The sequence below is a fragment of the Akebia trifoliata genome, chromosome 12, assembly GCF_017979445.1.
Source record: "Akebia trifoliata isolate Shusen 1 chromosome 12, ASM1797944v1, whole genome shotgun sequence".
Lineage (NCBI taxonomy): Eukaryota > Viridiplantae > Streptophyta > Magnoliopsida > Ranunculales > Lardizabalaceae > Akebia > Akebia trifoliata.
The window spans coordinates 6,912,955-6,936,486 of record NC_141386.1 but is presented as its reverse complement, the minus strand read 5'-3'; the positions used below and the strand labels follow the sequence as shown (position 1 = coordinate 6,936,486).

Genomic DNA, 23,532 nt, shown 5'->3' with positions numbered 1-23,532 from the left:
CCAAAAATGGGGAAAAGATTATGTTTTTATAGGTATAAGAGCGAAGGTGTGGTTTTGATCCTAGGTCTGGTCAACAGACTTTACCAACTTACCAAGTTTGTACCTCGGGTAAAGTCTTCACCCACACCTTCTATTTAATTTCATTATTGCACTCATTTAGAAGGTTGAAGTAATAAGGACTAATTGTGAATCATTCCCACCCAATGAAAAGGAAATCCTCCACCTGCATCCAATTAACTCTTTTGAATGACTGGCCAGTCTATGAGAAAGCAGCCTATGCTTTTGCACAAATATCCCCCATTCTCGGTCTTCAAAGATTATCAGGTCAGGCCCTTCCATATGCCCAACCCATGCAAAGGTTATCATCCATCACAGAATTTCCTCTTATTTCCAAGAGACCACTCGATGAGGTGAATGCATCTACTTGGCTATCAATCCATGTCAGACAACCCACCAACTCAGCCTGAATCTGGGATTCTTTCCTACCTCCTCAAAAGCAAGACACACTCCTAAATATCCTTCTCTAGGATCTATACCCATGTTTGCCCTTTCAACCATAATTCTGAAACTGAATTTGATAGAGCCCACCAACTTCTAAGCCTCACTGAAACTTAATGAACAGTGATTGCACCCATCTTGCATGACAACTCCTGCTGGGATTTTGATGTAGACATGAAAACAGCTCCTCGCACTAATTTGTGTAATTTTTCCCCCGGAACAACAAAAAGACAATAAAGCCATCCCCACATCCTCCCAATGAATACATTCCGATGATTCTTCACAAAAGGTTAGAAACTTCCAGACTCCAAAGTCCTTTTTACTCAATTCAATCCCCACTTCCCTCTTCTCTAGATTACTAACCAAAGACAATAAAGCCTTTGATTTTCCTAATTATCCACATCCACAAGCTCAGAATTCAGCCGAATAGCCTTACTCTACCAATAAAGTCCCTTCTAATAGTATTTAACCCAACTTGCCCAACGACACCCACTAAATCCCCTTTCCTACTGCCTAAAAGCCCCTTGTGAAGGTGCTGAATTGGACTCACATCCACTGAGACCAACATTTGAAGAAAAGATTTCCATCCTTACAATTCTTGACTAGAAGGTGTAAATATGATGGATTACCCCTAGTGTTTCTAATTTCCGCAATTCTCAAGTATGGTCTTTCATATTTGGAACCTGTCTGCTATTTTCATCCCACCCTTGAGTTGAGCTTTTCATCCAAAGAGGCTTTTCATTAGGGCTCCCTTTAAAAATCGTAGCAACCATGGAACCTCACTGAAACCAAGAACTAGAACTGTTGAACCTCTCTTCTTTCCTCTATAGATACAAATAAACCATTCTTTACCCACATCTTTTTAATTGCAAAACTCTTTGATTCGATAATTGCAAACACCTTACTCTCGCTGCCTTCTTCTGTTTTTTTTTTTTTTTTTTTTATCAACCAATCGAACTACTTGTCAACCCTGGTCATCCGAAGAAACCAGGGGACTTGTGGATATAGGTCTTGTTTGGAGATCTATAAGGAAATCTTGCAAAAACCAATTGAACCCCTTTTAAGTGTATTTAAGGGTGAAAGCACACTTAAAAAATCAAAAAATTAAACAGTGAAAAATGGATTGAAGATATTTTACAATTATAACATGTATAAATATGAGTATTATAAACAATTTATAGCATTCAACAATTCAAGGAGTAGAATCATCAGCAGTAACAGAAAAATTAGAGAGAAAGAAGAACAAGGGAGGAAGAGCTATAAGCAGGCCAGCAACAACATGTGTTGTCACGACTACCACACAACATCAACTAGGGATGTCTTGGTTGAGCCCTAACCTGGCCCTAAAGAGGAGGCCTCTACCTTAGACCAGCCCTATATCCCTATTGGACCTATCTCAACCTTAATGGGCTCGGGCTCGGATATCAGATTGTCGATCCTTGGGTTATTGTTTTTTTTTGGTGTAATCTTTATGCTGAGTTCAGAGGTGTATTTTTTGAAGATTTTGTGTTTAGGTGGGAGTTGTCGTGCTCCAGGTAGCTTTTGTATTGTTATATCCTTTTTTCTTCTTTATGGTTGGCCATCTCGACTACCTTGTACATCCTTCTTTCTTTGGCAATAAATTTAAACTTATCAACAAAAAAATATATACATTATACAATCAAATCTGAAATTGGTGTCTTATTTAAGACAAAATGCGTTTATTTTATTTAGGTTTTAGTGAGGCGTGCGCTGGTGCACCATGTGCTTCACTATGGCGCAATCAAGGCGTGTGCCTTAATATGACTCACTTACACTACCCCACCTCACATGTGCTAAGGCGCTTTCAGTCCACCAGCCCTAAAAAAGAAACATTAGTGCTTGAAATGGCATGAAATTTGAAGTAAATTCGCATTTGCACCTCTTCCAAGCTGCCGCAGTAGAAGCTATTGGCTGCATGCTAATTAACTCAATAGCATCTTGAAATTTTATGCCTGGAACCACATCAAACAAGACCTACAGAAAAAGTGACATCAAAATTAGATGCAAAAGATGGTATTTAGTAAGCATATCATAGTTAATTGATATCCAATCTTATTCAGCATATCTGCAAGCTACTGGTATGATGTATTGTACAACACAAACAAACAGTAGGATGCATAATTGGATATTTGTTCTTATAGTGCTGTAACTCTAATCCCCAAAAAACAATGTGTTAAGAACATCTCTGACATTGAGGCTTGTAGTGTATTCGGTTGTGTGTAAAAGATTATTTCTAAAAAGGCTATGACATGGCTTAAAGAGAGCATGCCTTCAATGACTTCCCCAAAGCAATGGGCCTTTACCAAGGGTAGGCAGATATTGGATAGTTTCTTGATTGCTAACAAACATATTAATTCTCAAATCCGCTAAGGGAATCCCAGGTTTGAGTGAAAATTAATATGGTAAAACTTATGATTACATTAATAGGGGGTTAATCGATTACTTGCTAGGTAAGATGGGGTTCAGATTGAAGTAGAGAAGGTGGATTCATACGTAAATTTCTTCTACTTCATTCTCCATTTTGGTTAATAGCTTGTCCGTAAGGTATTTTAGAAGCTCTAGGGACTTAAACAGAGAGACATTTAACGAAAAAAAATTCATTAGAGTAGATCAAGCATTGGGGAGGACGATTTCCAATGCTATGAAGGAGGGTCACCTTTAAGGATTCCAAATGAGTGCAAGCAGCCACAAGATCACCCATGTCCAATTTGTCGATGATACCCCCTTTTTGTTGGAGCTTCTCATGTTCAAGCATGATTTCTTAGGGGTTCTCTTTTTGATGTTTTGAGGCGATTTCAGGGTTAAGCACTAACATCTCTACAAGAAAGGTTTTTGGAGTAAGAACAATTGAGAATATTGGTTCTCTATCAAGCATTTTGGAATGAATATGAATAACCTCCATTATGTCCTATTTCGATCTACCATCAATTGTTGGTTTTGTACCACCAGGGCTTTCAGGACCCAATTATTCAGAAAGTCAAAAACAAATTATTATCTAGGACTCCAAGAAAACTTAGTTCTGTTTTGAAAGGGTGTGGGTTAGTAGTCGAAATGGAACCTTCTCAGTAAAATCTTTCTCACTCCTTGTTTCTCTTATCACTGTCGGATTTAGCTACCTTGTGATTGGAGCATGAGGGTCCCATCTAAGGTAACCATCTTCGTTTCATTTGCATGCCTGGAAAAATACTTAACAATGGGTAACAGCATTGCTAGAAGCATTATTTCTATGAACTTTTGCTTTCTTTGTAAAGCCATTGATGAGTCTGTTAATGATGTAGCACCAATCCACGGAAGCACCACAAACTGATGGTAACGCAGAGAAAGAGGCGAATTCGGGGAGGAATTGAACACCCAAAAATCAGAAATTCATTTATATATCGATACGGCCCACTAGTAAGCCGAATTATAAGCAAGATAGGGGATTGTCCCAAGACCAATCAACCCAAACCAAAGTGGGAGCTTAAAGATCAACCTTAGCTAGCAAGTCTTACAAAATATATGATAAAATGGGCTAAGAGTTCTGCCCAGCGGATCCCCCCTTGGTGTCTTTACACAGACTCCACATCATTAAATATTTAAACCCTTCCCCAACTAAATCCCATTAAAGAAACTTCGGACGATTCCCCAACACCTTGGACTCCAAACATACTTAAAGCCCACTTAGAAACTAACAAAGACCTTACAACTTCACATTTTACAAAATAACAAACATAGACTACAACACATTCCCATGGGTGGGAAGTCCCACCCATTGTGGGTCCTCCAACCCAAAAACCCTTCGTATCCTCTCAAGTATAAATGTAAAGTTAACACCAGGTTGATTCAACTTAGGCCCAGCTGTTCCATCAAGTCCATTATCACTCAAATTATGGGCACCACAATTGAATGGCTCCATATTGGCTTTTCCCTCATTCTTCTTTCGATGCACCACCCCCTGCGCCTCATCAGTTAACCATTTGTTTATTCATTGTAGTGGTGCCCATGTTGTTTAGTCTCACTTCATTAGTGTTCAATCTTCATTGGTGCTTTCCCAATCAGGTTCCACCCTTTTTAAGGGTTGGCAGACCATAGCCTTAAGCTCTATAGGAAGAATATCATGGAGTATGACCCATTCTATGTTTTGGGGAATCTGGGAAAACAGAAATGATTGTGTTGGGGAATCCCAAAAAATAGGAATAGCCGTGCTTTAGGAAAGGTGGAAATACGCTTCAGGTTTTGCCTTTTCTTTGTTGCTTGTAAGTAGGTATCTCCACCTCCAACTTGTTTTGATCTCTTAATTAGCTGCAAAATAATCATTGTCAAAATTTTCCCGGTTTAAGTACATTGGGGCATCGTTTAATCAGCTCCTCATTCCCAGGGATGTGTGGGAGTTTTTTTTTTTTTTTTCTAGTTTGGGGTTTTTTCTGATTAAGCCTTGCTTTGTTTTAGATCTCCTTCAGAGCTGGTTTATACAACTTTTTCATCTAGAGTTCAGATATTTCGAAGACTATAACCCTTCATAGTTTGTTGGGGACTATGGAAGGAACGGAATAGAGAGTATTTGCAGGGGACGAAAGAAATCTCTTATACTTGGCATCAGAGCATCAATTTTCTACAGTAGGCTTTTAAGGAATGTAGGGTTTTGTAAAGATTTCGTCTTCAAATGGGATGCTATTGTAGCGAGAGATGTATGGTTAGCCCCTATTTTCTCCTGTTTCTTAGTATCTTTTTTATTCCTTGAAGGCAGGTCTCCTCGACCTCCTAGTCAAGTATCTTTCTTTGCATTTTCAAAAAAAATTCTTCCCCATGAAAGAAGAAAGAAATAAGCAAACATGCTCCCAAAAAAAAAATAGTTGCGCAAAAAATGTTTAAACAAATCTCTAAAATATTCTATCCCATCTCCACCAAATACAAGAGTAGATGTACAAATTTGTAAAGTTTGCTAAGGTCACAAACAAGGCAATCTTCTCCACCAAGTCTTTTTTTTTTTTTTTTTTTTGATAAGTAATCTTCTCCACCAAGTCATTCACCCAATTGTACTTTTGAGACCAGCATATGAAATACAACTGGATACAACAACTGCACATGAATTATCACAGCATGGCACATTCACAATGCTCCAAATTGGAAAAATCATTGACAGATATGATGTACAACTGCAGCAGTATTATATAATTATGATCCTAACATTCCATAAATTCATCAAATACATAATATAAAACCATATATTTTACCCGCAGAGGTGTCTGAAGAGCAAGTCGTTCCAGCACAAAATTTTCAACAAAAGGATCAGAATGAGCATCATCATCTTCATCCATCTTTTGTTCTTTTCTAGATAATAATAATGAGAGTTTTGAATTCCATGAACGGCCAGAATTGACACAAGCAACAAAAGAAGAAAGATCCAGATGATAGCACAAAATATCACAAAGATGCTCCACACAAGATATCTGTCAATGGCAATTACCAATCATCATCAAACGCTTCATAGTTGTGCATATATGACCAAATCAATGTAATAAACCCACATTTATACATACATACATATTGTCAAAAAGGAGAGATACCTCATCTGATTGCTTTCCATAGAGAGAAAACTCTTCCAGCCTTAGTACTTGAGACTTGCTTGTCCACAAAAGTTGCATCATTGTTTTCCTAGCAACAGTCTTACCAGACAACAGATCCCAACCCATAACAGCTACTAGGGGTTGAAGAAGGGGAAACAGCGAAAGAACCTGTCAAGATAAAATGGATGTGTGATCAGTGAAATTATAGGTGATACCCATCTCAACTATTATCATGAGACTCACAGAGTGTAGTTTGTGCTTTGCTTAGGGAGTACTTTGCCTGGCTAGGATCGATAGCACCTAAAAAAGGGTCTAGGCAGACATTGGTAGAAAAAGCAGTCACTCCAAGGCCCTAAGACTCTAGGAGTTTAAGTGTTCACCTCAGCTAGATATGGAAAATCAATGTTAAATGTGCTCTACACAGAAACTGACAGAGACAAATATACAAAACTTGTTTCTTTCTTATATTTTAGTAAATACAGTTGTCTTCAATGACCATGGAAACAAATCTCACTGTTTGAATGCCTTTCCCAAGTCTACCATTCTATAAAGTAATAATAATAATAACTACAACAGGCTACAAATTTATCAAATCCAGTTTATGTGGTCGTCCAAATAGGTATCTAATGTTGCATACATTTTCCAATTCTGCGGCAACCACATTAATAATCTTTTTAATATTATTTGATTTTTTTGCTTTCCTAAGTGACAATGGTAGCTCGGGTGTCACCCAACATTTTGACTACACTAGGCTCAACACTAAAACTTTGAGCCTGTTGACAAAACCATTTACCCCAAAAGACCAATCTGATGGGGAAGGCGCAACTATGAATATTAGAGTCACAGGTTGAACTGGGGCATGATATGTGAGCACATGACACTCGGTAGCGGAAGCGGATGACACAACACTTAACACTCCCCCTCACCCATAAGGGAGGAAAATTCCTTCGAGGAGATTCAAACCCATGTTGACAAATCATTTGCCCCAAAAGATCGATCGGATGGGGAAGGAACAACTATGAATATAAGAAGGTCACAGGTCAAACTGGGGCACAATACGTGAGCCCGTGACACTCGGGAGCAGAGGCGAATAACACAACACTCACCAAAGCCAACCCTTGAGTTATCATTTTTCAAAACATCCCCTACATACATGCAATACCCATAAAATGAACCTTGATTCTAGATTTAGGAAATTTCAGTCTTTTCAACTCAAAAGCAATGAATCAACTCCTTTAGCTGTAGGTATCACTTCTAGCCATGTTTTTCACCCATTCCTTCTCTCCAACATACCTGAAACCCTATAAATCATATCTTATTGCGTTTTTTACTATTTTAAACCACAAAATATCTATTTCTGATTTTTTGCAGAAAAATCCCTTCCTTTAAGCCCTTTAGTATGTCTTTAACCCAAATCTTTGAAAACTCCTTAGAAAACCTTCATTTCCTCTAATGGTCCTACATCACTAAAGAAGTCTTCACCATTGCTAAAGAAAACTTGTGTGGTACTTCATTTTCTCTTTTCAAAAATTGAATTGGTAACCCTCTTAGGCGCAAAAAAATTTCCGTTTTATATAAAAATGGATCCATTAGAAAGCTCCCAATCATTCCAATGATATCCATTATGAACTATTAAAAAAATTTATCTATTTGATTTAAAATTTCTGTGATAAACCTTAATAGATTGATTTATCATGACTAACAAGAAGGTTGGAAAAAGTAATACAATACTTATAATTTCCCATTAGCACCTCTTGAATGACAATTCCATTGAGCACCACACACAATACACATGACCCCGTTAGTTCAATGTAAAGAATGTCTAATTTACAGAAGAATAACATAGAAGCATTGTCCATTGTGATGTACTCAATAAATTTATGTAGGATACTAAACACATACATTGCTAGCTTCTTGAAGTTGTTCCCTCTTTACAGCAGAGAGAGCGGTATCCATAACACACTCGAGTGTGTGTACTCCAGAGACACGAGCATAGTGATACATGTCCCTCATGCAAGAATTGATGGCCATGTTCTGGGGTAAAGTTTTGTGATCCGAATCAGCAGCATTCCCCAATTCTATGAAGTACTTTTGAAGACGCTCTAAAGGTGGGATCCAGTTGGCATCAGAAGCTCTGTACATCTGAATTTCTTCAGAAAGTAATTCATCTTGAATAACCTGTGGAGTAAATACTTTCTTCAGAAAGTAATTCATCTTGAATAACCTGCGGAGTAAATAATAATGCAACTTTCCAAATTAAGAAACTTGAATCAATCGTGTTCAAGAAGAGTAATTCAACTGTTTAGCTGATTAGGTTTAAGTTTTTAAAGAAAAATGAATTGCTATACTACAGAAGAGAGGAAAAAAACAAGAGAAGTGGCAAAGCCCAAATACAAACAACATCCAAAAAGGAAAAAAATGCAGAAGTTAGAATGGGAGGGCAACCGCAATACTTCTAATAAGAATAAAACCACCATAAAATTGACATAATGCCTAATCAAAGATTTCCATATTATTAACAACAACAAAAAAATAAGTTAACAAGTCCTTGAAAAAAATAGGTTAGAAATCTACAATTTTTTCTTCTTAACAACCAAGTCTAGCGCTCTATACTACTTTTTCAAGAAGTGGAATTTTATTGCAAGAAAAAAAGGAGCTCGAGGATATCTAGCTCCCAGAACACTGAATACAAGAAGACTCACACACACACAAAATAAATCCATTATCCATTATAGTTCTTTCTAGTGCAAATCCACTGAAGTTAGATTTCATTTTCGATATGTTTTTTTGATAGGTAAAAGAGATATATTACTAAAGACAGAGGTCGAGATGACCAGCCGCAAGTACAAAGGGAGAGAAAAGCAAAAAAACCTTACAAAGAACACAAGGAGTCCCACTAAAATACAAACTCCTCAAAGAAAGCCCCTTTAAAAGCTACATCTAACTTGCAACAAAAAAACAAAATAACCTAAAACCATCAAAATTAACTCATGAGTAGAACCCTCCTTATCCAAGAAAATTCTCCTATTTCTCTTCTTTCAAATGCTCCTTCAAATAGTAAAATGAAGCAAAGCCCATAGAACTCTTTTCCTACCAATGAAAACATTAAGGCCCCAACTCCAAAAAAGGAAATTCAAGGAAGCAAGGAGAACCCAATCCAAAATGTACAAACTTATAAAATGAGACCCAATTTTGGAAGCAAAAGAACAATGCAATAGCAAGTGGTCATTAGTCTCCCCACTTACCCGACACAAACAACAAAAGTTAGTAGTAGTAAAACCCCTAGAAATGAAATGATCTAAGGTCAAAAGCTTGTTGGAGACAACTAGTCAAGCAAAGAAAGAAATTTTAGAAGGAACCCTTGATCCCCAAATAGTTTTATTTGGAAAGAAAACTGAAATTTGGGACTGTAAACTGGCCTGGAAAGAACCCACTAAAAACCTTCTCTCCTTGTTACCGGTCCATTCCCACATATCTCTAGCAGTTTGTGCCAAGCACTGAGATTCCAAAACCAAAGATAGGTCAACTAGCTCCTGAATTTCTCAATCGTTAAGAGCCCTTCTTAGACACAGATCCCAAGAGATAACACTTCCAGAGTAATTTAGGAGAGCCGAAATGGGTTCTTCCTTTTTAGAGGAGAGCTCATAAATCAATGAAAATTGCTCGGATAAACCTGTCTCATCACACCAAATGTCTTCCCAAAATCGGATACTATTCCCACTTACCACTTTAAGCACAATCCACTTCTGAAAATCATTGTAGCCTTTTATGATACATTTCCACACTACACAACCATACGAAGAATTCACTTCACCACTCTCCCAACCTAACATTCTCTCCCCATATTTAGCCTTGATGACTTTCCTCCACAAATTATTTTTTTCTCTCTCAAACCGCCACAACAATTTTCCAAGCAATGACTTTTTGGTAGGGCTTAAAATGGGATATATTTTATCTAAAATCCGAGTGATCCGAATTTAGCAAATTTGGTTCCTTAAAGTATATCCGAATTAAAATATGGTTCGGATATGAGTTGATGTCCCTTGACCCGAGTCGGATCCAGGTCGGATATGGATCCATCCCTATATCCGCCAAGATCCGAATGATATATTACTTTGCAAGTTGTATTTTATATTTTTCAAGTTATCTTTCATCAACCAACGATGGTAGAGTGTAGTGGTCAAAGCCTCTCTTCAAAATGGAGAGATTTTGAGTTCAAGTCATCATTTGGCCACATTTTAGCAATTTTATTTGAAATAACCTTGAACAGGTTGACATTATCTGACCCGACCCAAATCAATTAATTCGATCGGATCTGGATATGGATTTAATGAAAGTAAAATGGGTCAGATACAGTTTTAACTATTAGGATCCGAGTCATATTTAGATCCGCATACGAATCCGGATAAAAAATTTGGAAATGGACAAACTCATATCCGGCCCAAACCCGACCCATTTTAAACCCTACTTTTTGGATAACCTAAAACCTTTGATTCCTAAACTTCCATATGTAGGGGGATATGGACGAAAGAAATTGTAGGGTGTTGAAGAGAATGGAGCACTTAGTTCAGGAGGTTTTAATTAGCATTCTTGGGCTTCTATTCTACTGGAGTAAAGTGTTCAAAGAATTCAAAAGGTGGTTCTTTGAAGAGTTGTTATGGAAAATGAAAGGGTTGCACTAGAAAGGCACCAAAACAACTCATATACAAAATTACAATGAAAAAGAAGTAACTAGATGATTCCTCCACGCCACACCCCAGATTGACACATGCAAGAAAACTCTACATAAACTAAATCCCTATATATAATCTTATCTGAAGTGAGTATCTTGTTCAAAATCACAATCCAAATGGAGAATTTACATTGAAAGGGACTTTATGTCCCCAAATAACTCTGAACAAGAGGAAGGAACTAACTCAGCTAAGGAATTAGAGAATTTACCAAGAAGTTTTTTTGTCACGACTACACCCAAACCCTCAAATCTTGGACCTACAAATCATTAAAATCCCTTCCAAGACACTTCATCTTCCCTCATAGTAATGAACTCTTGGATCGGTCTCCTCTTTTCTGAGGATATAAAATAAAGGCCTGGAACCCACCACATAAAAAGACCATCACCACAGCAACGATCCTCCTATAATGACATATTGTACCCTCTTCCCACTTTAAATGCAAAAGATCCACAAAAGATATCAGATCCATGACATCAACAATTGCTTGGACATCCAAATCATTTTGGAAGATTCCTTTTAAATCCGAAATCACAAGACACTTCCTCCTCCCTCATAATAATGAACTCTTGGATCGGTCTCCTCTTTTTTGAGGATATAAAATAAAGGTCAGGAAACAGCTCCATAAAAGAACCATCACCACACCAATGGTCCTCCCACAGTAGCACCTTGTCCCCTCTTGCCACTTTAAATTCTAGTATTTCCCAAAATAGTGAAAGAAATATGTCGCTTCCTTTCCACACACTGCACCCAAATGAAGTTCTCATTTTCCTACTCTCCCAACCATTGCCATTCAACCTATATTTGGCCAAAATTAGAGGCCTCTAAAGACTCCCATTTGCCCCTCAAACCTCCACAACTTTTTTCCCCCTAAAGAGCACAATTCATTTCCCTAATTTCCAATATCATCAGGGGTTTGTCTCCACCAAATGGTTTAGAATATCGTACTAAAAAAAACACTTATTCTTTGACCTTATATTCATCTTCAAGGTCCCCACTAGCCCATAATCTCAAAATATTGTTGCCCCTCCTCGTTGCATTAGCTGTACCATGGAAAAACCTTGTGCTTTTTTAACTTCCCTTCAACCATCTAATGCCAAAGTTTTGTCTCCAATTAATCTCCTCCAAGTAGATTGGCAAACCAAAAAAATACTCCTTCAAGCAAGCTTACTCTTGGGATTCCTTTGGATCAATTTTATGTTTCCATCTTCAACAAATAGATAAGCCCATCTTCTTTCATATCTAGCTACGCTATCTAATTAAGTATCATACCCATTTATGATACACTTTATCACATGTCTTTAACTTCATTATCAATATTATCAATTTCATACCGAATACATTTCAAGACACCTTATTAAATTAGCTACACCACGGGAAAGCCTATTTGTTTTTGTTTCCTCCCTTCAACCATCTAATGTTGGACTTTTGTTGCCAACTAATCACCTCCAAGCAAGCTACCAATCAAAAATAAAAAAATTCCTCAGCAAGCTTACTCTTGAAACTCCTTTGCGTGACCCTTCTACTTCCATCTTTAAATGATAGATAACCCACTCCTTCCTTTGTATTTGCTAAGCAAACTCCTCAAGCACCCAGGGGCGGATTTAGAGTGGGGGCAATGGGGGCACTTGCCCCCATAAGAATTTTCAAACCTTCTTTGGAGTAATGAACTATTGCAATAAAAAATAATGACGAATAAAGAAATCTGCCCCTATTGCTCTCCCAATTTGTTTTACACTCTTAGTTGCCCCACAAAACAGTTTCCATTGTTATGTTGCCCCCACAAAAAAAATTACAATCTTCATTGCCCTCACAAAAAAACCTTCCACTCTTACATTTCCCCCACATGAGTTAAATCCTGGCTCCGCCCCTGCAAGCACCACACTCATTTTACAAGTCCACTCTATTGGATCCCTCCCTATCCCACATCTTTAACTTCAACTTCCAGATTATCAATTTCGTATGGAATATAACTCCAACCCTAGTTGAAATTTGAAGAGAACCCTACCATAATACACCACAAGAATACCAAAAAACTTGACTCCAAGAAAAATGTTCTCAGATATGAACAAAGATGCCATTTTGGATAATCTTCTACCATCCAAAACTGGTCTAAGAAGAATAATCTGACTAACAACTAAAAATTGATTCCCAATTGTCCAACACAAGAAATTCTTCTAGACTTCATACAGTGGTATTCTCTTAGTTCTCAACCAGATGGACTCTATTCACAAAGTGTGCAAAATCTCTCTTACTTATGTTCCTCTCATTCTTTCTTTGAGCAAACTTGATAATATTATGCCTTGTACCATTATTGTTGTCAATTGATGTAGCATGTGTATGTTTTCTGGTGAATCAGTTGAGCATGTTTCATTGCTCGTTTGCTTCTAAGATATGGTTTCATTTTATGTCGCTATTCCATTATTCTAAATGTTTCCCTAGGTCAGTTTTATCCTCATTCGAGCGAGAGACTATTATGGTTCCTTAACCCTTTTATTGTTTGTTGGGGGATTTGGAAGAAGAGAAACAACTGAAATTTTTAAGGGAAAGAGCAATCGTTTTCTACAGAGGTTATTAGCATCATCAAATTCTATTTTTGAAGATTTCTTTTTCAAATGGGAATCTATTTGTAGCATGGATGTTTAAGGCTTCTTTGAAATGGTTGGTCATCTCGACCACCGACCTCTCTTTACTATTAATTGAATCTAAAATACACTTTTCACAAAAAAATGCATAAATATCCCCCAATGCACCAAGGCATGTTCTAAAGACCATAGATGTTATCCAATTCCTCCCAAAACTCCGACCTCAAACTCGTATGTGTAGGTCTATACACCTATCAGCAATCAAGAAACTACTTACCTACCATGAAACAGACCAAACAAGCACTTATCAAAATTATCTACGACATCCATCCTTCACCTCTACAATATACCCGAAATTCCCCCACAAACAGATGGTCAAAGAAACACAAAATCAAAAGCTATTGAACTTCCCTTCATCTTCTCAATTTTCTTGCATTACCATGAATCGTGTTCTTTGTAAATATTTTATGCATCCCTGCTTCCCAAACTTCTCGCATTTCACAACATAATTTTTAGATCCATAATAGAGAACATTTTCCCCCACTACAACTTCCCTCTCCCACCCACGCATGAAATTAAAATAAAGATCATGTTATGTATTTCCTCTAGACATTTTGATTTAGTTCTTGTCAATTGATCCTTGAGGGTGGTAGAATTAGTCCCATCTGCACAGCAATCCTTCAATGTCAACCTCTTGAGATCTGCACAGCAATCCCTCAATATAAACCTCTCGAAATCGGCACCTCCCTATTGAATCCCTTCCTTGTGAGTCCTACCAATTGCCTTGACGAGACCTTTCAACTGGTTTTTGTGGTCCACATATGAGACCCGCAAAAGTTTGTTGAAAGCCAAATATCTTTTGCGGAAGCCATTCAGACACTTGCCTTTCATCCCCTCTCTGATATCCTAATTGACTTTCTTAGCCCATCAAACTATTTTCCTATGCCCCTTAGATATAAAACAGAAATTATGGATAGGTTTGATCTCTTTTAGGGTAGTTGTCAAACATCACAACCTTTATCCTTTTTTTATCATCTAGCCGACCCATCCGCTAGTAAATTCCCTTTGAGCAGTGCAATTTTCAATTCGCCCTCTTATCAATAATTGATATAACATTACATACCAAGAACTCTACCCAATCTTTTGCATTGTCATTGTTGCTTATGTAAATAAAATTTCAAACAATGTAGGAATAAAAAAAAGACATGTTTTACTCTGTACACTGCCAAATAGAATGGTAAAACTAATGAAAACAGCTACTACTAGGATGTTATTTCAAGTAAACAATATATTGATATGAATAGAGATGGCAAGTAAATATATTTTAAAATCCTTCTAAGGTGAATTTTTTTGCCTAGACCACTTCTTTGAACAAGATTTTAGTGGTTGGCCATTTGAGAACCCAAAAAAAAAACATTATCGACTGGATGTTTTTTGAGGCCAGTTCATTCTTTCTATTCTTGTGGGTGTTCATTATGGAGGCTTCTTCTGTCAGCAATTTGCCAGGACCTTTTGAAGACAAGGAATTGACGGATTGTTGAAAACCTAACAAGAAGAAACTCAAGCTAGTACCATGAAAATCAAAGCTCACATGGTCATGTGGTCCACGTTATAATGGTTTAAAGTTCCATATTGTCTCATAATGTTTCCGTCAAGAACAGAATGACTATTATCTCGGATGTTTCGATATGTCTCAGTCCATAGTCACCAAGTTGGGGTTCGGTAATAAGTCGGCAAGGGAAAAAGTCAGAAAAAACGACAAAAATCGAAATAGTGTTAGGCTAATTTATTTTTTTCTACAAAGTAGTGTTATCATTTATATCGTCAAATCCTACTTTAAACTATAAGAATAAATGGTCTGTGAAAAAACACTTTAAAAAGTGACCATGAAATCACATTTTTTTGTTTAAATCGCGACTTTTTCAAAAAGTCGTGATTTAATCATGAGTCTTTAAAATCACGATTTAATCATAACTTTTTGAAAAAGTCGCAACTTTGGTGATTATGCTCAGTCGAGACAATCTCAGTTTTCCTCCTGACCAAGGCATTGCATCGATTAGGCTTAGGCCCACAGCTCAGTTGGTTTGACATATCGCAAAGCAGCTTTGAGGTCGTAGGCTCAAGTCCAGCTTACCCATCAAAACAAAAAAGACATTGCATCGAGTTGAGATAGTAAACCTTGCTCGTTATACCTTGAATAACTTTTCTTTACATGAAATCATATTGTGTGGGAGAGAGGGTTATGATTGATATCGCTTTCTCCCTTCCCTTAGTAGGTTTCCTCAACTTCCTAAACTGCATCTTTTTCATTTTGCACTTTAATAAAATCGACAATTGTCAGAATAAAAGTGTACACAGCATCTCCCAATAGAACTAAATTAAATTAAAAAAGAACTCTTCCGACAAAAAATTTTAGTCTCAATCAAGTAATTCCACAACTGAAATATCTTCATAGGTATGTCACTATTGTTTTCTTTAGATACGTGAGCCAAGGTTAATTGCAGCTGCAAGTCAATGTTATACTACATTTGTTGCACAAAAACTGAAGATGATCTCATTGAAAGCATTGGACTACAAAAGATTGTATTCTTATGTGAAGGGCAATAGCATACTCAAAACCCTCCGATCAAACCAAACGTTAAAATATTTAACCATATCAAGGGGGAACATAATGATGTACCCCACTATAAAAGGATTATACTAGAAACAAGCAAAGCTATAACAGAAAATCTTAAAGTAATCAAAATTACTACAAAGAGTAGTTTAACCAAGACTTCTACAACCTGAATCATTTGCACAAGTTGTATGCAGTTTGAAGAAAGAGCTTCTCCATATATCAACAGCATTTCTTCTCGTATAGCATGCCATGTATTTCCAAAACCATTTATTCGCGACCAAATCTTCTTAGTGAGATCTTGTAAAGCCATCCTAGGAAAAACATGACAAACAAAAAGTTGATAAAGAATTGGAGAACTGAAGAGACAAAATTCAATAGTAAATTTTTGGAAACTGCATTCCTAATGTTCACAAATGAGATTTGTTAATAGGTAAATGAAAAAGTGAACAAGAAGAACAAAAAGCCGGAGAAGAACCACGCCACTAGATGTTGTCTCAGCATATCAAACAAATGTGGTCAGCAAAAGCTTCCCAAGGTTGGAAATAAAGTGGGCTTATTGAGCGCTCTCTTTAAGGAAGTCAATCTTGGGGGAAATCAGCCATCCAAACAACCAATGAATCTATTATTATCATATGAGGCTCCCATCCAGATTATTATTACTTACCTTAATTCATGTGGATGGCCAAGAATGGCCACAAAAAAATAACAGAGAATAGGAATTTTTTATGATTTAATTGGATAATGGGTCATGTGCTTGAAAGGGTGAGTAGCCTAGTTCTTGGAAGGCGAGGAATTTATCCAAAGGAAGCAAGATGATTTGATTAAGAGTACAATATATTCTATCCCATTTATTTCTTATTCAGGTATTCCTATTCTTAATGTCAAGGAGTGTGAAAGTAGTTAATCACATTGTTAGCTGGAAGTTTACCTGCAAATCCAAAAAGCAAGGGTGCTTGGGCTTTGTAACATGAAGCTCATGAACAAGGCACCTTTGGGGAAGTGGTTTTAACGCCTTGATGCAAAGTTAAAGAGTTTGAGGAGCCGTGTTATCTAAGCAAGGTATGGCAAGTTGGAGTTCGATTGGGAAGTGGGAGTCAGTCTGCCCTTTTGTTGTGACATGTGGAAGTGCATTTCTAAGGTGCTCCCTGAATTTTGAAATACAATTGGTTTCAAGGTTGGCAAAAGGAACGTGTCCATTTTTGGGAAGACAGGTGGTGTAGTCCAAGGAGCTCAAGGGACCAATTTCCATCTTTGTTTACACTTTATCATACGTCATTGCTAGTAACAAATTTCATTGTGAGATCGTCTGCAGTTATTTAGTGGGACTTTGCTTTAGAAGAGCCTGCAACGATTGGGGGATTACGTCAGTCTCAAGGCTCTCTAATATTCTCTCCCATCTGTCCTTGAGTAAAGAGAAATATGATTTATGGAGATGGGAGGTCAGTCGGGATGGGAGTTTCTCAGCTAGATCCCTTTAACACTCCGTAGATTAGATGGATTGATCCTCGTTTCTTGAATCATCAATTTGGGATCCAAAAGTTCTTTTTGAAGGTTTATTTTTTCTTTTGGGCAGTTGTTCAAAAGAAGATCTTCATTGTGCAAGGGTGATGGAGAATCCACAGATCATATTCTCATGCATTGCAATCTGCCACGCGAGGTTTGGTCTAATTTTATGTTGTTTATTGTGGACTTTTTTAAGATTGTTGTTGTCGTTGTTTAAGGTGAAGTATGTGTTTGGAGTGGCTTCCTCGGGAATGAAAAGAACCTTAAGAAGTTTGTTGCCTTCTGCCGTGGAGTTATGGGAGGGGAGGAATGCTCATGTCTCCAAAAATGCTTCCAGGCCATTGCAAGAGATCATCATCCTTATCTCACATTTTCTTCTCTTTCGGTGTAAACATTTTCAAAATGTTCCAACGGGGATTTTACATAGAACTGGAATACGGTTTGTAATTTGAGAATGTGAGTCCAAATAGTTTTGGATTGTCTAAAATGGCATTATTGATATTTCATTGGATGGGATTGGAAAAGTCCTAGACGAGGAATGACTTTTTTAGAGTATTGCCTTTTATGGCTTATTGGGCCATAAGGGAGGAAAGGAATCAATCAGTTTTTCAAGGAAAGGAAGAAAACCTGCATTCAACTTATCTGAAGATAAAGGGTTTCTTTTTACTCGGACATCCATTTTAGATGACTTCAAAGGACTTCAGTTTGAAGATTTTGATGGCTGGATAAGGAGCTAAGGTCTGATTAGCTCTAGGGTCCCTGTTTTTAGGGAAAGAGTGAGTTTCTTACTCACTTCACTTTTTATGTGCTTTCTCCTGTTTTAATGCAAATAATTTACTTCTAAAAAATCAAAATATATAAAGAGTTCGCCTATGTCAATGATTGAAATTGGGCACACATAAAATTTAGTTAATTTCTCCACAAGTTTCAACAAAAGAACCCAACTGTAGAACCACTACCCACTCTACCAGAAAATAATATATTTCCATATAATGACTGTATGAAAACTCACAGCCCTACCCAAGATCCACACTAATGGATCATATGAAATTGGGAGATTTTGGGTGTAAGAAAATGGAATCAAGCGGAAAGGCTGATCCTTGTTCAAGGGTCATTCTAGAATGATTTTTCCTATTCAAGGAAAGACACAAATCTTGCAAAGCACTCAAGTGTCATCGAATCTATAATTATTCAAAGAAAATAAATCCATGTCCAACAACTTCAATCCCACCAATTTTCTTAATCATAGCTAGAAGAGCATGGTACATGCCGATACCATTGACACTATTTTTTTTTCAAATTTGTAGAGATTAATATCGGCCAAAGTGAAAATGAAATAACATATAGTCTTTTCAATCAGGTTCACCAGAAAAATAAATGAATTTACCAATATTCGGGCTCCATAACACCATATTCTTGATGAAGAAACCGAATATGAGAAATCGCTCCATCTTTGTCATCCTCTTCAAGGCATTCCTTCAAAGCTTCCAAATGTGCCATCTGAACATTCTTCTGTATCGAAGTGAGAACTTTCAATTCTTCCTCCAATGAACCTTCCTTCTCCTTCTCCTTCTCCTTCTCGTTATCCTCCTCCTCCTTCACCCTCACTTCATTATGAACAGTAATAGCCAAACCCAAATCATACGGATTTGACCAACAAACTTGTTTCTGAATATTCCAACATATCGCATTAAACAACTCCGCTTGATCCAAAACCAACTTCTGCAAACACTTGAATTCTCCATCCTCAAATACACCAACAGACTTAATTTCATCCTCAATTATATCTCCCCTTAATCGCCTCAAACCTAAATCAGAAATCCGATCTAAAACATTCAAAGAATCACTCAAATCACTTCCTGATCCCTTCAAATTCACAAAATCCTCAGGCCGATACTCAAAATTCTCGCTCGAACTCGGAAATTCTTCTTTCTCGATACTCTCTAAATCTACAAGTCTTCGAATACTTTCTGATCCCTTAGAAGAGATTAGCTGTAATAAAAGAAGGAATTCGACTTTTAACCTAAATAATTCCGGGTCGAGATTCCAGATCGATGAAGAGTCCTCGAAATCGAGTAACTCGAGAGCTGATAGCCAAGCGAGTAAAGATGGAGATGAGCAGGAATCCGACCAGAGTACTCCATTAAATCTTCCACCTTGAGATACGATGGTCTGGAGGATCACTCGGGCAAGAGATGGGTTTCTCTTACGTAAGCTTAGCAGACAAGCTCTGAAGGGTTCGAACTGTGCGAGGAAGAGATGGTTTACAGTTACTTTAGAGAGCAACTCAATTTCTTTCTCCATTGATGTAAGGATCGATGCTCTGCAGAGATGAAAATCTCTGAAGTTAGTAGAAATAATTGTTCATGGTGTCTCGTTGTTTCGGTTGAGTCTCCTTCGGGCTTTTAACGCCTAAAAATGGTCGCAGAGTTCTCTCGACGCGACTTGAGATTTTGAGAATCGAAGGTTTAATAGGGGAAGTTATCGTCAGTGACATGTTTTTTTTTTTTAACTCTCGTCTCGTCTCGTTCATGAAAAAGACCGAACTGTCTCAGACGAGTCAACTCTAATCAACAATATAAACGCCCAACTTCGTTTTATAATTACTAGTAAAATGCACGTGCGTTGCACGTGAGAGATTATCATAACATACAAAAAATATATATATATGGTCCCGTTCAGCAACAAACATTTTGGCAAAACATTTTTCAAAACATGGGTTAGAGGTTTTGGAATGGGCTGATTTTTGGTGAGGATGATCTCTACGGTGAGGAGATCATCCTCACCAAAAATCAGCCGATTCCAAAACTTCTAGTCCCAGTTTACAAGTTAAAAAATAGTGGACCGTCCATTTTTTGTAAATCATTTTTGATGGGGTTAGAAGTTTTGGAATCGGCTGATTTTTGGTGATGATGATCTCCTCACCGTAGAGATCATCCTCACCAAAAATCAGCCCATTCCAAAACCTCTAACCCATGTTTTGCCAAAATGTTTGTTGTTGAACATTTCCCATATATATATATATATATATGGGAAATGTTCGGCACCAAACATTTTGACAAACATTTTTAAGCCATCGAATATAGTGTAATCGGATGGATCAGATTCAATTTAACATATAAATCGTAAGTTATGTAATATTTACAACGCCACCCTTCTTCTTTCCTATATTTAGTGCCCCATCCTTATCTCTTCAAAATCATAAGTTATTTTTACAGAGAGTGAGAACTCTCTCATTCTCTCTCTCGACAGACGCTTCTCTCTCACTCTCTCACTCTCTCAAACCCTCTCTCGATCGATAGAACCCCTCTCTCTCACTCTTTTTCACTATCTCTCACTCTCTCAAACCCTCTCTCTCACTCTCTGTTATTTCTGTGGAACCCTCTCCATCGTCTTTCACTCTCTGTTATTTTGAAAATGAGCTAAAATGGTATGCGACAGAACCCCACCCAAGCAAAATCAACTACACCTTAGCTGACCAGATGTTGGAATTCATTCGAGCCAACAAAATTATCACTAGGGGCCACAACATTTTTTGGGAGGACCCAATTTACACCCTCGCATGGGTGCATAATCTCACAAGTGATGAGCTACGATTGGCCGTTAACTCACGAATTCAAAGTCTCATGAATAAATATAGGGAGGAATTCGTATATTGGAATGTGAGCAACGAAATGCTTCACTTTGATTTCTACCAAAAACGACTTGGTCTTGATGCAACCTTGCATTTCTTCAAGACTTCTCACGAAATGTCGTTCGTGTTTCGTGCGAGAAAGAAAGTGAGAACGAGAGAGATCGCTCATTTGAGTGTTTCAGGCGAGAGGGAGAGAGAGAGAGGGTTTCGTGAGAGAGAGAGGGTTCAGTTCTATCGATTCGATAAATAACTCTTCTATGTTCGGTTGTTTTATAATTGCCCAGGGAGGTGGCACTAATTTACATATTTTGGAGGGATGGCGTTGTAAATAAACATATAATCTCTCACTTAAATTTGTTTGAATCTCGTCCGCTCATGTGCTTGTTATCCAATGCACGAAACACGTTTGTCAAAATGTTTGCCAAAATGTTTGGTGCCGAACAGGACCCATCTATATAATTTTCAATTATCATAATTTACAAATACTTTATATGTAAAAGAGAAATTAAATATATTTATTTTCCTTAAAATAAATTATTATAAATTAATTTCATTTACTTTATAGTAATTGTTAATTAATTAATCACATCTTACTTCACTATGCAAAATCACGTCAAGGAAAACTAGGGGTGGAGCCAGGATTTTTTCTTCGTGAGGAAAAAATTCTAATGTGAGACATTATTGATATAATTTTTTTTAAATTATTATTAACTTTTTCAATATTTTCATTTATAAGTATGTCTTTCAAAGTTTACAAAATTTTGTGTGGGCAATGTCATTTAAAGATCTTTAAAAAAATTAATTTATGAATAACTCCATCAATGTTTAAAAAAATTTGTGGTGCAAAGTCTTTAAAAAAAAATTATTTTAAGTAGCTCCTTCAAGTTTCAAAAATTCTTGTGGGGGTAATTGCCCCCACTGTAAATCCGCCCGAGGAAAACTACACACAAAGCCTCAATATAATTACCAATAATTGTATTGTGTGCCCTTGTTAATTACAAAATACGTATAATATTTCTTTGCATTCTTGTATTGTGTGCCCTTGTTAATTACAAAATACATATATAATGTGCCACGACACATCATTTTGTATATATTAGAATGTTGGAAGATATTTATAAATTGAACATGAAGCAACTGCTCCAAACCAAATAAACAAATTTGGTTAGGGGGAGGGGGAGTTGAGACGTTAAACAAAATAAGATCAAGTATATCCGGAAGAAGCAAATGATACAAGTACTACATAGAACTTAAATGATTCTCAATACAAACAAATTAAGAAGTATAAACAAAGCTTATAAGTAAAATTATTGAAATCAAATCAGACTCATTACAGTCCCTTACAACTCTCTTTATTACAATTTAAAGAAACGTAGAGCCCCACAAAAAGATGTAACCAAGAATAAAAAAAAATGATTATGGGAATTTTTGTGTAGAGGCAAACATTTACAACAAACCAAAGGGCAAATAGCTTTAAGCATCCCACTCGATTGTAAATCATATGGTAGTATGATGAAGCATTCACTGAAAAATGACATGTAAGATGAGAGCAAACCAATGAGCCCATCTAATTTAACTTTTTCTTCAGAGGTGATAGTGGCCATTCACTCCTCACACCCCCCCTCCCCCTCCCCCATCGACACACCATGGCTTCAACCTCCTGCAATAAAGCATCCAATAATCCACCATTATTTCTTCTCTTCCTTTCTTTTTTCAATACTAGATGTATTTCATCAAAATCATTATTTTCCCATGAAAACTATGGTAAAATTCTTTAAACTTGTCAAAAAACAAATCAACTAAATAATAAATAAATAAATAAAATCAAAATTAAAAGATTTGGGAGAAATACATAATACAATGTTAGAAAAATTTGTCAACAATTTGCATCTAAGTTATCCTATTTCATTCATAACAAGGTATAATACAAAACTTTTATTTTCTAGATAAGTGAGTTGAAAATCATTTAAATGGGTTATCAAGAATTGCATCATAAAAAAAGAGAAGTTGTATCATTAGGATAGTACAAGCACATATTGTGCATTTAATTTATTTTTTTTCACTTTATGGTTCAACTGTTTAGGATAGTTGAAACGTTTCATCCCAAAACAGCATTCAATATTTAAAAGAAAATGTATAATTGTACCTAACAGGAAAGGTGACAGGTAAAATATCAAAATTATAGCAAATTGTAAACATAGAGAGTGTAATACCATGAATTTTCAAATTCTATCTCGAAGAAACCAAATGGTGATATTTTAAGAAAAATTCTGAAAAAGGGACTTAGAGTATGTAGATACGTGATTTTCGTCATTATGAGGATCACATCTACGATGAATTGGAGTCGTCACCATTCATGTACTAAGTGGGTGTGAATGGTCACCCGATAGACATTTTC

General features: G+C 36.8%; 1 protein-coding gene across 2 annotated transcripts in view; it reads right to left on the bottom strand.

The window, feature by feature from the left end:
• The window catches only part of LOC147388815 (zinc finger FYVE domain protein), a 79,787-nt gene extending 59,823 nt beyond the window's left edge, over positions 1–19,964 (bottom strand). The window contains exons 1-6 of one of the 2 annotated variants that reach the window (XM_086419114.1): positions 18,888–19,964; positions 16,164–16,308; positions 7,968–8,243; positions 6,066–6,233; positions 5,733–5,948; positions 2,399–2,493 (exon numbers count right to left, since the gene is read on the bottom strand). In XM_086419114.1, the coding sequence (XP_086275240.1) occupies positions 2,399–2,493; positions 5,733–5,948; positions 6,066–6,233; positions 7,968–8,243; positions 16,164–16,308; positions 18,888–19,804 (1,817 nt within the window). In that variant the 5' untranslated portion in view covers positions 19,805–19,964. Of the gene's footprint in view, positions 1–2,398; positions 2,494–5,732; positions 5,949–6,065; positions 6,234–7,967; positions 8,290–16,163; positions 16,309–18,887 lie in introns of those variants that run through there. The other variant, XM_086419115.1, reaches the window with a different exon arrangement.
• Positions 19,965–23,532: the final 3,568 nt, after the last annotated feature.